The sequence below is a fragment of the Hypanus sabinus genome, chromosome 8 (genome assembly GCF_030144855.1).
Source record: "Hypanus sabinus isolate sHypSab1 chromosome 8, sHypSab1.hap1, whole genome shotgun sequence".
NCBI lineage: Eukaryota > Metazoa > Chordata > Chondrichthyes > Myliobatiformes > Dasyatidae > Hypanus > Hypanus sabinus.
Window position 1 is genome coordinate 144,997,381 of NC_082713.1, and position 15,490 is coordinate 145,012,870.

The 15,490-nt window shown below is 39.0% G+C and overlaps 1 protein-coding gene across 5 annotated transcripts; it reads left to right on the plus strand.

Annotated features, from left to right (window-relative positions):
- Positions 1 to 115: 115 nt before the first annotated feature.
- Positions 116 to 13,004, plus strand: LOC132398534 (RAD9, HUS1, RAD1-interacting nuclear orphan protein 1-like). Of its 5 annotated transcripts, none has more exons than XM_059978146.1 (4): positions 116 to 234; positions 954 to 1,045; positions 8,521 to 8,699; positions 9,166 to 13,004. In XM_059978146.1, the coding sequence occupies exons 1-4, from the start codon at positions 158 to 160 to the stop codon at positions 9,997 to 9,999; spliced, it is 1,182 nt and encodes a 393-aa protein (XP_059834129.1). In that variant the 5' UTR covers positions 116 to 157; the 3' UTR covers positions 10,000 to 13,004. The 5 variants fall into 5 exon arrangements, with proteins under 5 accessions (XP_059834129.1, XP_059834128.1, XP_059834132.1 ...); XM_059978145.1 differs by having other exon boundaries at positions 8,515 to 8,699; positions 9,166 to 11,550; XM_059978148.1 differs by lacking the exon at positions 116 to 234 and adding an exon at positions 246 to 249 and having other exon boundaries at positions 8,515 to 8,699; positions 9,166 to 11,549.
- Positions 13,005 to 15,490: the final 2,486 nt, after the last annotated feature.

Here is a 15,490-nt window from a genome sequence, read left to right on the forward strand (position 1 = left end):
CTTGTAACAGTTTGCCGGCGGTTCGATTTTGTTTGAATTTCCAGCGTTCTGCCCCTCGAACCAATGACACGGCGGTTTGAGGGTCAGGTGGGATGCAAACGGCGAATGGGGAAGCCGAAGCGTCTGGCGCTGGGGGCGTGGTGACGGCCGCGGGCCAATGGGAGAAGGCGGGTTGGTGCAACAGTTACCGGTCAATGGTGGGAGGCGAGGCGAGCGTTTCGAGCTGCTGAGAAGGTACTGTTTATCCGGGTACGGGCTTTCGATGTTCTGGTAGTCGGAATGTCGTCTGAAAGATGTGCAAAGTTCAGCCAGGAACACGGGGCAGGGATTGCTGTTAGATGATTGAACATGGGGGTCGTATGTAGTAGTATTAATACTACTAGGAACTAAAAATGGTGTCCCGGAGGATAGTGTTATATACGTGAGTGTTATAAGGGAGAAGAGTAGTATATTGGTGGTCGTAGTAGCTGGGTGAGACAAAAATACTATGGTTACTGGTTAAGAACAACAGCGGGCATATTGTGTAGGCCAGCACAATCTAGCAAGGAATAAGAATGTGGATTGTTTAGTGGAAGTAATTCATTCAACTGAGGTAATTCTGTACCGTATAACTCTGTGGAACAAACTACTCCTTTTTATTATCAAATAACGATAGACAATTGTAACAACCCGAAATACTTATTTTCCTGTCATTAGAAATAGCTGGAAAGCACCCAATGAACTTTTATGAAGTAGCATGGTCCAGAAGAAAACACAATTAAATTGTAAAAAAAAGTGGTTTAATTTTGAGGAGATGAAGTTGCATTCCTTAGCTGGAGGCATAATTGGTTGCAACACTTATGAATGTGAGGTCTGTTGAAAACAAAATAAATTAAATGGTAGATTATTGTAATGGGGTAATGTTAAATTCAAGAATTGGGATTTTATAAGAAATATTCAACATCTCTTCACAGATTGATGCAGCAAGATATTCGGGGAAAGAAACTGCTGCAGCAATCAATCATCACAATCATTACAAAGGCACAAATACTACATTTAAAAACAGGTGCATATTTAAAATATCATCAATGTAATGACTGTTGGATCACAAATGAGCTATGTGTGACCTTTTCCTAAAATATTTTATAATTTTATTCAAGTTGAAATTCTTTATAATTGGGAAAGGGGATTTTTTTTTATAGTGTCTTTCCATTGAAGTACAAACACTGCTCTCAGATAAAGTCTTCTGAATTATTCCTCAGATATTTCTTAAAATTTAGAGCAACTTCGATTAAACAAAGGGTTGTATCTATGTGGAATGAGCTGCCAGTTTAAGTGGCGGAGGCAGGCACAATAATAGCTTTAAAAAAAAGATTAGTACATAGATTGGATAGATTTAGAGTATTGGGCAAATGTTTGGAAACGGGACTAGCTTGGATGGAGTATTTTGACAGACATGGACCTGTTCCCATGCTGTATGACTAATGTATAGAAACTATTATCCTAAGAACAACTGGTTTAATGTACTGTAGTTTATAATATTGAAATTTATACTTAACTGAAAGGGGGAATATATATATATATTCTATTTGCAGTCTAATGTATTGAAGCCTCAGATTTAACATTGTTAGGGCCCGTTATGACTAGTTTCTTGGGCTGTTGGCTTTAAAATAATTTTCAGAAAATCTGCTTTCTTTATCTGATTCCACTAGAATGTAACTCTTCAGCTTTGCGAACTAGGTGTGTCATTCAATTAGATGATGAATCAATTTCAACTTTCAATTACAACTTTTGTGAACAACTGGTTTCAAAATCCGGTTTAATATCACTGGCATGTGTTGTGAAACTTGTTAACTTTGTAGAAGCAGTTCAGTGCAATACGCGTTAATAGAGGGGGAAAGCTGAAATACAGTAAGTATATAAATTAAATAGTTAAAATAAATTAGTTCAAAAAATAGAACTATAAAAGTAGTGAGGAAGTGTTCATGGGTTCAATTCAGAAAATGGATGGCAGAGGGAAAGAAGCTGTTCATGAATCATTGTGTGCCTTTAGGCTTCTGTACCTCCTTCCTGGTGTCAGCAATGAGAAGAGGGCATGCCCTGGGTGATGGGGGTCCTTAATGATGGGCACTGCATCATGAAGATGCCATGAATACTACCGAGGCTAGTTCCCATGATGGAGCTGATTAATTTAACCATTCAACTAACGGGTATATCTCACTCCTGTACACCCTCTTGTCACCATCTGAGATTCTGCCAACAATAGTTGTATCGTCAGCAAATCTATAGATGGTATTTGGGCTGTGCCTGGCCATGCAGTCATGGGTGTAAAGAGAGTAGAGCAGTAGGGTATGCACACGTTCCTGAGGAGCGCCAGTGTTGATTGTTAGCGAGAAGATGTTATTTCCAATCTGCACAGATTGTGGTATTCCGTTTTGGAAGTCCAGGATCCAGTTGCAGAGGGAGGTACAGAGGCCCAGGTTTTAGAGCTTTTTGATCAGAACTATAGAAATGATGGTGTTAAATGCTGAGCTTTAGTCAACAAACAGCACCCTGACATACGTATTTGTATTGTTCAGGTACTCCAAGGGCACGTGGAGAGCCAATGAGATTGTGTCCACTATTGACCTATTATAGTGGTAGGCAAATTGCAGTGGGTCCAGGTCTTTGCTGAGGCAGGTGTTGATTCTAGGCATAAATGACTTCTCAAAGCACTGCATTACCATAGATGTGAGTGCTACTGGATGATAGACGTTAAGGTGGCTCACTCTAATCTTCTTGGTCTCTGGTAGAATTGTTGCCCTTTTGAAGCAGGTGGGAACTTCCGATTATAGCAATGAGAGATTAAAAATGTCTTTGTACACCCCTTCTAGTTGGTTGGCGCAAGTTTTCAGAGCCTAACCAGGTACTCTGTCGGCCTGTCACCTTGCAAGTATTCACCCTCTTGAAAGGCAGCCTGACGCAGCCTCCAAGACACAGGGTCCTAGGGTGCTGCAGGGATTCTTATAGCAGTATTTTTATTCTTCCTTTTAAAGTGAACATGAAAGGCATTGAGCTAGTCTGAGAGTGAAGCATCACTGCTATTTGTGATGTTAGGTTTCGCTTTGTAGGAAGTAATGGGCTGCAAACCCTGTCAGAGTTGACGTGCATCCGATGTTGCTTCCAACCTTGCATGAAATTGTTCAAGCAACACACAAAATGCTGGAGGAACTCAGTAGGCCAGGCAGCATCAATGGAAAGATAAGCACAGTTGTTGTTTTGGGCCGAGAACCTCCTTAGCTCTGGAAATAGCCCTCTGCAAGTTGTACTTGGTTTTCTTGCATAGACATGGGTCGCTAGGCTTGAATGCCACAGCTCTAGCCCTCAGCAGACTATGAACCTCCTAGCTTTTGATTTGGGTATGTACAGCAAGTTCTCGTAGTCACACACTCCTCCACACAGGTCTTAATGAAGTCAGTGTCAGCTGTGACGTACTCATTCAGACTTGAAGATGAATCCCTGAATACAGTCTAGTCCACCGACTCAGAGTAGTCCTGTAAGTGGTGCTACACCTCCCTTGTCCATGCCGCCTTGGTCATCACTACTGGTGCTGCAATCTTCAATCTCTGCCTATACTCAGGGGATAGAAGTATAGCCAGGTGATCAGACTTTCTGAAGTGTGGGCCTGGAATATCATGGAGAACACTCTTGATTGTGGCTTAACAGTGGTTCGATGTTTTGCTTCCTCTAGTACTACAAGTGATTTGCTGGTAATAATTATTTAGAGATTTTTTAAGCTGGTCTGGTTGAAATACCTCAAAATGATGGGAGAAGCATCAAAATGTGCTGTTTCATGTCTGTTGATCACATTGCTCAGTTTGCCTAGAGTGGGGTTTCCCAACCTGGGGGTCCATGGACCCCTTTCTAAATGGTATTGGCCCATGGCATAAAAAAGGTTGGGAACCCCTTGTCTAGAGTCTGCTCCTCATTGGCCTGTGATGGGATGTACACTACTATCAAAATGATCAGTGAAATGAAGAAATCACTGAAAGTAAGTATTGAGATCCTTGAATATTTAGGATAAACAGATCCAGTTGAGGCTCTGTTTATCCCAATGGCTGCAGAACTTTTCAGATAATCAATGTGAAGATTGGAGCACAGGTAGGGAATGGCTTCCTCATGAATTTAGCTTGATTTCTTTAGATTATTGTCTGTCATTCTGAATTCAGCCACTAGAGGAAGCAGTTTTTCTATCAAAAGGAAAATCTTAAAAGATCCACTTTTCAACTTCCAACACGGAGTCTAGAACATCCAAATAAACTTGCAGAGCTTATTTTCACAATTTAACTCTCAGCCTGAATATACCGCTGAAACTGCACTGTATTCTCCCAAAAGATGATCATTTTTTTCGAGATGCACAAAGCTATAAATTCAGATTGTGCTCTGTTTGGATTTTGTACATCTGAAACAGAACATAGAACAGTACAGCACAGAACCCACAATGATGTGCTGAACCGATTAAATTAGTAATCTAATGACCAGCTAAAGTAATTCCTTCTGCCTACACAATGTCCATATCATTCCATTTCTCTCTCATTCATGTGCCTATCTAAAAGTCTCTTAAAAATCCCTAATGTATTTTCCTCTACCATCATTCCAGGCACCCACTACTCTGTGTTTATATTTAAAAAGAAATCAATGCCCCTCACATCTCCTTTGAACCTACCCCTTCTCACCTTAAATGCATGTCCTCTGGTAAACATTTCAAACCTGGGAAAGATAGACTGCCTCTCTTTTCTAACTACCCCTCTCAAAATCTTATAAAACTCTAATAAATCCCCTCAGCCTCTGCTGCCCAGAGAAAATAACCCAAGTCTGTCGAACCTATCATTATAGAACATGCTCTTTAAACCAGGCGCATCCTGATAAACCTCTACCTGCAGCCTCTCCAAAGCCTCAACATCCTTCCTATAGTGGGGTGACCAGAACTGTATGCATGCTCCAGATGTGGCCTAACTAGTTTTATAAAGCTGCAACATAACTTCCTAACTTTTGAAGTCAGTCCCTCTGATTAAGCATGCCATATGCCTTCTTAACCACCCTGTCAACCTGGATAGCCACTTTCAGGGAGCTATTGCATTTTGGTTTTGTCCCAACACCTTTTCAGATAATGGTCAATAATCCATTGGACTTGGTTACTTTGGTTTTGCACCTTTTCTCTAAATTTTAATGTGTTTCTCGTCTTTGTTTATGCCATTCACTTCAATGAGTAGGTGAAGTAACTTCTTCCAGAATTTTGGGAATGAGTGAAACAGCATGAAAGTGGGCACTTTGGCCCACGATATCCGTGCTGGCCAACAAGTATGTATCCTTTCTAATTCAATTTGATGTTGATCTTTTATCACCTCTGGAATTCGGCTTTTGGGTTTGTCTTTGAACCAACACTGATGAGGTCTGGACCTGAATAACCTGGATGAAATTCGAACTGGGCGTCAGTGACCATGTTTTGGAAAGAAAATGCTTCTTGATAACCCCATTGGTGAAATTTCTTCTCTTTATTGAGAGCAGATCACATAAGAATGCTTGATTTAGAGAGCACAAAAATAAGCTCAATGTGTCCATGCTGACCATCAATTGCCTAACCATACTGACTCCACTTTCCAACATTTGGCTGGTAGACTTCAAATGCTTCAAATGCTTAGTTAAATATTGAAGTAATTTTTGATGACTTGCCTCATCACCCCTTCAGATACTGTATTCCAGATTCCAATTACTCACTGACTGGAAAAAGTTCTCTCTCAAATTTTCTCAAAATCTGCATTTTTAAATAGAATTTTAATCTATAAAGTTGTCCAATTTCTTGCTCTTAAATTCAGATGTATTAAATAATTAAGTTTTACAGTGTGGACAATTTCTTTCAAATTTTAAAAATTGGATTAAAAGGAAAGACCATAATAAACTCCAAATGTTTATTCCCTTCTCAAATGTCACTGCAGTTACTTGCCTAAACTACTCCAACGTTATCCTGACTTGAAAATAATGTTCCATTATTGGGTTTAAATCCTGAAGCTCTCTCCACAACAGCATTGTGGGTGTACCTTTACTTCAAAGACTGTTCAAGGAAGTGGCTCATCACCAAATTATGGAGGATATTTGAGGCTGGCTTTGCCAGTGGCAATCAGATCCTGTAAAAAAAAATAAATAATGTATTCCTTATCCAAAATGAGCACTACTCCTATGAATAGGCAAACAATAATGGAAATAGCATTGGGATTAATTGATAGCTTTGTCTATCTACTGATAACAGCCCTTATTTGCCTTGTGTTAATTCAGTCAAATTAGAACTACTGATTGTGGAGATTTATCCACCATTTGATTCACTAGTCAGTTTCACTCTAATTGCTTTTGTCTGAGTTGGAACGTGTGGATTTAAGCCATCACTTTAGTGACACTTTAAGAATACGGTGTTAAAACAAGGTTTCATTTGCCAGTTTAGATAAGCTGATGGTAGAGTCTGCAGAATGACAGGGAATTCTCTCTTTTTTTTGGCAACCCTTCTTGCATCAAATACTACTTGACGACGAACATTGTTGCTGTTTGTGGGATAGTGCCTTTTGTAATTCAAAGGTATAAGTTGATGTCAGAGAAATGTATACATCCTGAAATGCTTTTTCTTGCCCCAAAGAATGAACAACAATTAAATGTCCCCACCCCCAACTCCCCCCCCCCCCCCCGCACGTAAGCAGCAGCCAGCAATAATCCCCACTTCTCGACCCACCCCCCGGCAAAAAACAGCAAGCATCGGCACCGCCACCGAGCGCTCAAGCGTCCACAAAGTGATAGCAAAAACAGAGACTTGCGGTTACCCCAAAGACTTCATGTTTCACCCGGTATTTGACCTACCACAGGTTCTAGCTCTCTCTCTCTCTCCCTATTAAAGGAGAAAGAGGTGTCTCCATTTTCCCAGCGAGCAGAGAGACATAACAAACAACTCACTTATGACATTAGAAGTCCGTTACATCGCTTTTTTTCAAACTCTGTGCCTGAAGATCGCAAAGATCCTGGGTCTCCAGGCAGACAGCAGGTATCCCGACTCCCCCAACAGCACACGGGACTCCTGTCGTGACACCGACCCTCGATCCGCCCGTCTCCAGAGCCCCGAGATCCTAGGCGTCCGAATTCGAGCCGGACTCTTGGGCTGAGCCTTTAGTGTTCCGAACAATGACTAGTTGGGTCCCATTCTCACAAAGAACCATAGTCAGCGTGTAACTCCGGATCAGGGTCTTCAAAAGAACCCTTAAAGGGAAAAATAGAGATATCAAAGATGGAAATAGAGCTGTTTCCGAAGATGCAAGCAAAGGAGTCGCCGTTAGATGCCAGTAACCCTCCTAAGCTTTGCCTTCTTTACTGTTGATAAAAGCAAAATATCTGACATCTATCTGCCTTGATGCTGTTGTCAATTACAATTTGGCAGACATTTATAACTTAAGATGAAACCAGAGGTCCATGAGCTGGTCCTTATCAGGTTCAGAGATGGAAAGGGACAGCATTCCTCATTGCAGAGGACCTGATAAGTGTCCTTATCATGTAAGTGCAATTTTGTAGAAAGCATGGCAGCCCCTCTACTTCCTTGGATGTTTGCAAAGATTTGGCATTACATCTAAAACTTTCACAAACTTCCATAGATGTGCAGTGGAGAGTATATTGACTGGCTCCAGCAGAGCCTGGCATGGAAACACCAATGAACTTGATCAGAAAATTCTACAAAGAGTAGTGGATATGGCCCAGACCATCTTGGGTAAAGCCCTCTCCATTCATCTACATGGAGCATTGTCACAATAAAGCAGCATCCATAATCAGGGACTCCCACCACCCAGGTCATGCTCTCTTCTTGCTGCTGCCGTCAGGAAGGAGGTACAGCAACCTTGGGTTTTGTCCCTTGAACCAGAGGGGATAATTTCATTCACTACAACACTGAACCGTTCTCACAATCTATGGACTCACTTTCAAAGACACTTTATCTCATGTTCTCAATATTTATTGCTATTATTTATTGCTATATTTATTGCTCAATATTTATTATCTATTTTTTCTTTTGTATTTGCAATTTGTTGTCTTTTGCACACTGGTTGCCCGGCAGTCTTCATTGACTCTATTATGATTATTGGATATGTGCACAAGAAAATGAATCTCAGTTGTATATGTATTTGATAATAAATTTACTTTGAATTTTGTCTTTTGGGTTCATGAAGGGTGGTACAATTTTATTCTCTTGAAGTTGACTGTTACAATAATTTTGTGCATGTGTGTGTATTAAAATGAGGCAACCAAATTGTTCTATTAACTCGAGTATATTCACTCTGCAAATCCTTTCTCCCAAATATTATATTATTCTCTTTTTTAGTTGAAATATACAGAGACCAAAGATATTGGTGTCATATTTATCTATATTGCTTAGCTACTTAACCTAATAAACTACGATAGGAAACACAGTTTATTGTTAAATAACCATTTAACTTTTTCTTCTTCTCCCCCCCCCCCCCTTTCAATACTGAGACCAAGATGTTGGGTGCTTGATGCCCCGTAAAAAGAAGCTCAGCCAATCCAAGAAACCAGCCTTGCTGTTCCTGGAGAGTCCACTAAAGAAAGAAAAGTACAAGGAAGTCTCGTCTCTACCATCTGCAGTAAACCCCCGCCAAGTTTCCTGTATACCTGTTGACCAGAGATCTGCATTCACGTGGGTGTGTCATATTTGTACCTTTTGTTCTCTTATTTGAAGGATTTATTAACTTTCTTCCATTATGCCAAAATTCCCTAAGCAATTTTAAATGTTATGATAAAGTACATGCTTAATGTTAGATTGTAAGTAGTGTAATTATTACAAATTGTTGAACTATTTTTCCTCTTTGTGGTCAGATCCATATAATCATATACTCCGCAAGACTCATTGCTGGCTCTATGACTGTATTTGAAAAAAAAAATACAGCTAATTTGCTGCGCCTTTCAAAATAATATATTGTTGGCATGTGGACAATTAAGTAATTTCATTCTCACCACCCAACCACCTTCATTAAACCTGTTGCAAAATATTTGATTTTGAAGACTCTGTTGGGTGGATTTGATTGCTGTGATAGTCGTGTAAGATAATGCCAACTGTTTGGATTTTTGTTACTGTTTAGTTATTTTTCTTGCCTTCATTTCCCCCAGGTGCTGCCAGAGTTTGATACTACAACACCAAGATGCAAACAAAAATCTAATAGAGTGAAACATCATAAAGTCTACAGCAAACAGAGTGTTTCATCAAAACCAGGTTCTGGGAGAAGGAGTTTTGTTCCTTTGACATTTCTTGGTAATGGAGGGATACCTGTTCAGAAGGAAAACCACAAAGTTGAATTTAGCACCTGTCAGAATGTTAAAACCAGTGGAAAAGTTGCATTCAGAACAAATAAAACATCATTCTTGGGAAGCAAGAGCCAATGGCGTAAAGTTAACACCTTTGGAAAAGCTCAGAATTTAGATGCACTGGACAAGCAGAAATATAGTCTAAGATCTGCAGCAAAGAGAAGTTTGGTTGGCAAAAGTACAGCTGGGAATATACCTGTGAAAAGATCTAGTTTCTGCCATCCATTGAATTCAATCAACAAGCAAATGGGAGTAGACTCAGATGAAACAGAAATTTCACTTTCAGAGCACTCATCTCAGTCATCTGATGAGTTCACTTTACCGCATGTTAGCACTCCCACAGCTGATGGTATGCCCTCACCAGCCGCCTTCCAGAAAAATATTTGTAGTGTACTAAGAAATAATGAATTGAATAAACGCAATATAACTCCTCTCCCTTGTGGACTGTTAGATTGCATAGACAAGTGTTCTGGACTAAATGACTTTTCTGACAAAGCTACATCAGCAGATGTTTTTGTCCAGGACACACCAGAACATGAATATGGACTCAAAGCAACTTGGCGAAGACGGCCACATATCATGCAGTACCTGAAAGACCATGGAAAATTGACCAGCACTAATGTGCTTGTTGGCTCTTAAAGTTGCATTCTCGGTCTTGTTTTGTTAATGTAGATTGCAATCTGTGCATTTTAAAAAATTACCACTTGAATTGTGATTAAAACAGTTTATGTGAAGTGAGAATCTGTAGCAGGATTACCCTTTAAATGGTAGCTGTGAACGTTGCAGTGCAGTTTATTTAAAACTTTCTCAGAGTTCAAAACAACATTTTAATTTACAACTTCTACACCTTGCAGATTTGGACAGCGTTGTCCCAGATTCAATTTCAAATGTCTGATGATGAAGTGTTATGTTCAGTTTCGTAAAAAGAAAATTCTCTTTGCCTGATGTCCACTATATTCCTGTGTTACAGTCCTGTTTTAAATGGTTATCCGGCTGTCTGTTAAAGGAATTTTGTTTTAATTCCAGATTGTTAAAGTAACAGTAATTTGGTCTTCAAGCTAAGAGCCCTATCAGTAGGTTTAGTCAGTTTCTAAGGAGTATTGATTTTGTCAATAAAACTGCTTGAAATCTGGAAATTGGTAATTTCAAGTAAGCTTCAATGTAAGAAATTAAAACATTACTGTACCTGTTTTTTCTAAAATTAATTTTACCATTCCTTTCTATTGAATTATGGTGACACTCGCCAATTTCACACCTCTTGAATATGTACTTTACATAAATCTTTCACATCAATGTACAGTAAGGTGAAATAAAATTACCAAAATTAAAGTAGAACGTTGTGAATATTTCCCTTTAAAGTGTTATTCAGAAATGAGTCCAAACAGTGCTTGGTCTTAATCCTTTTAATAAGATGTTTAAATTTGTTTTTGTGGCCTTTCATCTCATTTATTTAAGTTAGTATGCAAAATCTAGTATAGGGAAAAGAACAAGGAAATGAGACAGAATTTTACAAATCAGTATAGAATCTGTAGCCAGATTCTCTGATAGTCTGCTGTCAAAATTTATGTAATTCAATGCGGATGTACATGTGTTTCTCAATTACTGGTTGTCTGATTTAAAGTGTCATTTTGATTTCTTGCCTTTCTCTTGCTGCTAAATTGCTGGATATGATAGGTTAATGGGGAATTTTAATTTTACCTTTTATGGTTGAGATCCAGATGTGCTATAGTTTATATAATAGATTCACAAGGATAAAATTTTGGATACCTTGCAAAAAATCATTAAAAATTCAACATTTTTTCCACTTACTGTTGCTGAGGAAAATTAGCTAACCAGTTCCTACTGAAATAATAGAAAATTTGCAGTAGGAGGCCCTTTGGTCCATCCTGCCTGACATACCCATTCATTCCATTTTAAACCAAGTGTTCCATTTTAAGCCCTTGCAGATCATGATGTGTATTCTTGAAGTACACATCCAGGCATTGTAAATTGCAGTGTGGGTTTCTGTTTTTAACCATATAGTGATTTTTTTTTCTCTACCCACAGAGTATTTCCTCATTCTTCCTATTTCTTTAAGTCTATGCTCCTACTTTGTTTTTTATGCCTCACTGAAGGGCAAGTGGTCCCTCCTGTTTATCTAATAATGTAGATATACAATATTTTAAATTTAAGTATTTCTCTGACTCTTTTGTTATTTAAAGAAAACTCGGACCATCTAATCTTTCCTCAGCTAATGGTTCTTAATGCTGGCAGCATTGTAAATCTCCTCCTCTTGTCTTTTAAAAAAATATCATGCCTTAGCTAATAGAAAAAGTATCCCATATGTTTCTTTTTAAGCAACTAGCTGTCCTGTTCTATTTTTTTTTAAAGGATATGTGAACTGACAATACAAGGAACTTGTGTCTCTTAATAACACTCCAAATCTTATCTTGAGTACTATATGTTGCTTGCATTGTGCAGCACTGCATCAAATTCCATTTGACATGTTTTGGCCAACTGATAAGACTCGCTATATCCGCTAGCTTTCCCCTTCCTTATGGTCAAATATTGTGTTAAGCCTTGTGGAATCGTACAGGTAACAGCCTGGTAACCATTATCTTTTGGTTCCTTGACTGAGCCAATTTTCTGGACTGCCTTGGATGCCAATGTTCCTTTGCTTTTTGTGATTGGTAAGATCAATGTAGATATACATCATATGAACTGCCCACATCAAGCTTATTATGAAGGGGAGAAAAAAATGGCAGATGGAGCCTGGTCAGAAGAGTAGGGAAGTAGAGGCAGAGGTTGTAAAGTGGTAAGTGGAAATACACACACATAACTCTGCATTATTGGTGCCAATACATGCTGTAGCTCTCTGAGTAAAGTGATGAATGGATTTTGCATGTGTGGCTCAGTCACCGGCTGATAGAATGCAATGTGCCACTGATCCCTTTCCTGTATACAAATTCATTGATAAACAAGACTTGATCTTTGGTTGTCAGTGTTAGAGGGCTGAAACAACTTGTTGCTGTGCCTCGAAGCTGGGAAGTGAGTGGGACCAGACTAGACTACTCATGTGACAACTGATTTGCTTCCACTTGGTGTCTCAGCATAGCACATATTGACAGCTTATGAATGTGAAGAAAATAATGAAAAAATAAAAAATTCATAGAATATGCACGTATATTTTGCTGCAGCATATTACTCACTAACCATTATTGAATGGGTGGATTATTAAGAGATATTACCACTTGAAAGTACACATTTCAACGTAACAACATAGTCTTTATTGATTTTGTACCTCACCTGAACAATACCCTAAATGCCATCTGCCTTCATCTGTTCCCATCGTTTACTTCTGTTGCTCTCCAAAGTCATGCAGTTCATGGTCCAGCAAATTGTGAACTTTTTCAATCCTGTTTTTAATCTCTTGCACTTCATTTTGCATAATTGTTCCTGGACTATCACAAATTTGTTTCTGCATACTCTCTTCCCATCTTTATGGTCTTTAAGCTCTTTTAACATTTTTGTGGTAATAAACCAGATTCTTTCAACTATGTTGTCATATTCTCATTTCAGACAGTTGAACTTGTATCCTCCCCATTTCCACACATTTCTCCAGTATGCAGCCTAAATCATATATGCTTTTAAATATATGGTCTCAGTAAGGTATATATAAGCTATAGAAGTATATAAGTATATATAAGCTATAGAAACTCAATGTTAATGTATCTTTGCCATAAAACAGTATTTTGTACTTTTTTTAAAAAGATTAACTGTTTTCACTTAAGCCACATTCTGCAGAAAATAGAAAAACAACTTTATAGATAACAGCTGTGATTCATGACAAATAGCCAATTCACCACAGTCAACTACAATAAAGCCAGTTACATAAATCAGACTACATCTGAATACGGAGCTCTATTTTAGGCAATGCAACTCAGCTTGAGGTGGAGGAGCTGCTACAAATGATACAAATACAATACAATACAAATACTTTATTGTCACCAAACAATTGATACTAGAGCGTACAATCATCACAGTGATATGTTTTTGTGCTTTGTGCCCCCTGAAGTACAAATCAAAGTAAATATAATAAAAATTTAAATTATAAATCACAATTAGAAAACAAAAAAGGGAAAGTACGGTAGTGCAAGTCAGGTCCAGATATTTGGAAGATACGGTCCAGATCCAGGTCAGGATCCGTTCAGCAGTCTTATCACAGTTGGAAAGAAGCTGTTCCCAAATCTGGCCGTACATATCTTAATGCTCCTGAATCTTCTCCCGGAGGGAAGTGGGACAAAAAGTGTGTTGGCTGGGTGGGACTTATTCTTGATTATCCTGACAGTACTGCTGCGACAGCGTGTGGTGTAAAGTGAGTCCAAGGATGGAAGATTGGTTTGTGTGATGTGCTGGGCTGTGTTCACGATCTTCTGCAGCTTCTTCCGATCTTGAACAGGACAACTTCCATACCAGGTTGTTATGCACCCTAGAAGAATGCTTTCTACGGTGCACCTATAAAAATCAGTGAGGGTTTTAGGGGACAGGCCAAATTTCTTCAGCTTTCTCAGGAAGTAAAGGCACTGGTGGGCCTTCTTGGCAGTGGACTCTGCTTGGTTAGACCAAGTCAGGTCATTTGTGATATTCACCCCGAGGAACTTAAAGCTTTTGACCTGTTCCACCTGTGCACCACCGAAGTAGATGGGGTTGTGCGGTCCGCTACTCCTCCTGAAGTCAACAACCAATCACTTCGTCTTGCTGACGTTGAGGGATAGGTTATTGTCTTTGCACCATGCCACCAGGTTCTTAATTTCCTCTCTGTACTAAGGATAATCCTGAACAAGGAGTGGTATAGCACAAGTTAATTTCACTTATACCAGGTCTAAGTTATGAGGAGTAGTGTAAGTCAGTCTTCTTGCTTGGAAGCAGGCCTTTTGGCCCAAATTGTCCATATCAACTGTGTAACCCATTGAGCTGATACTGTCTGCTGCATTTGTCCAATGGTTCTCTAAACCTCTCCTATCCATGTACTTTAAATAGATTGTTTTTAAATGTTGCTAATACACCTGCCATTCATTCCAAATAAACACCACTGATCTTAAACCTACGCACCCCCCTTATTTTTAATACCTCTTCCCTGGGAAAGGAGGAGGTGTTAAAAACAATGTGCTTTCACCATATCTATGACCCTCATTATCTCTCTATCAAGTCACCCCCCCCCCCCCATAACCTATGTTCCAGGGAATAAAATCCTAATCAACAACCTCTCTTTGTAATTCAGGCCCCCAATTCCAGGCAACATTCTGGTAAATATTTTCTGCACTCTTTCTAGTTTACAGCCTCTTTTCTATAACAGGGAGATCAAAACTGTTCACAATACTGTAAGAGAGGCCCTATATATCTGCAACGTAATATTCCAACTCCTGTTCTCAATCCACCGACCGATGTGCCAAATGACGACATCTCCACTGTCTCCACCTGAGACGCCATTTTCAGCAAGCTACTTGCACCCTAGACCCTAAAATTCAATGTATAAGTCCTACCCTGGTTTGATCTTCCAACAGGCAATACCTCAAGTACCTATTATATCTTCCCCCCCACCTTAAAAATATGTTCATTAGTTCTTGATTCCCCAATCCTGATGAAAAGACTGAGCACGTTCAACCCTATCTATACCCATCATAATTTTATACATCTCTAAGATTACTTCTCAGTCTCCTATACTCCAAGGAATAAAGTCTCAAACTTATTAACCTCTCCCTGGAGACTTAACTCTTTAATACACTTTAAGACATCAAATATCTCCTCATTGCTAATTCATATGTGGTCCAAAGCATCTTTACTTATTTCCTCCATTTTCTGCGTTCTTCTCCTTTACACTACAGTAAAAGCTGAAGAGGTATATTCATTAAGCTCTGTTCAGAATCAGAATCAGGTTTATTATTACCAGCATGTGATGTGAAATTTGTTAACTTAGCAGCAGCAGTTCAATGCAATACATAGTCTAGCAAAGAGAAAAAAAAATAATACATAATAAATAAGTAAATCAATTATGTATATTGAATAGATTATTTAAACTGTGCAAAAACAGAAATACTGTATATTAAAAAACGTGAGGTAGTGTCCAAAGCTTCAAAGTCCATTCAGGAAT

Bases quoted from the DNA above. Each gene is read 5' to 3' on its own strand.
- LOC132398534 (XM_059978145.1), top strand. From the start codon at position 158: ATGGGAGAAGGCGGGTTGGTGCAACAGTTACCGGTCAATGGTGGGAGG. The intron at 235-953 runs GTACTGTTTATC...ATCTCTTCACAG, and splicing joins CGTTTCGAGCTGCTGAGAAG to ATTGATGCAGCAAGATATTC. The intron at 1,046-8,514 runs GTGCATATTTAA...TTCAATACTGAG, and splicing joins AATACTACATTTAAAAACAG to ACCAAGATGTTGGGTGCTTG.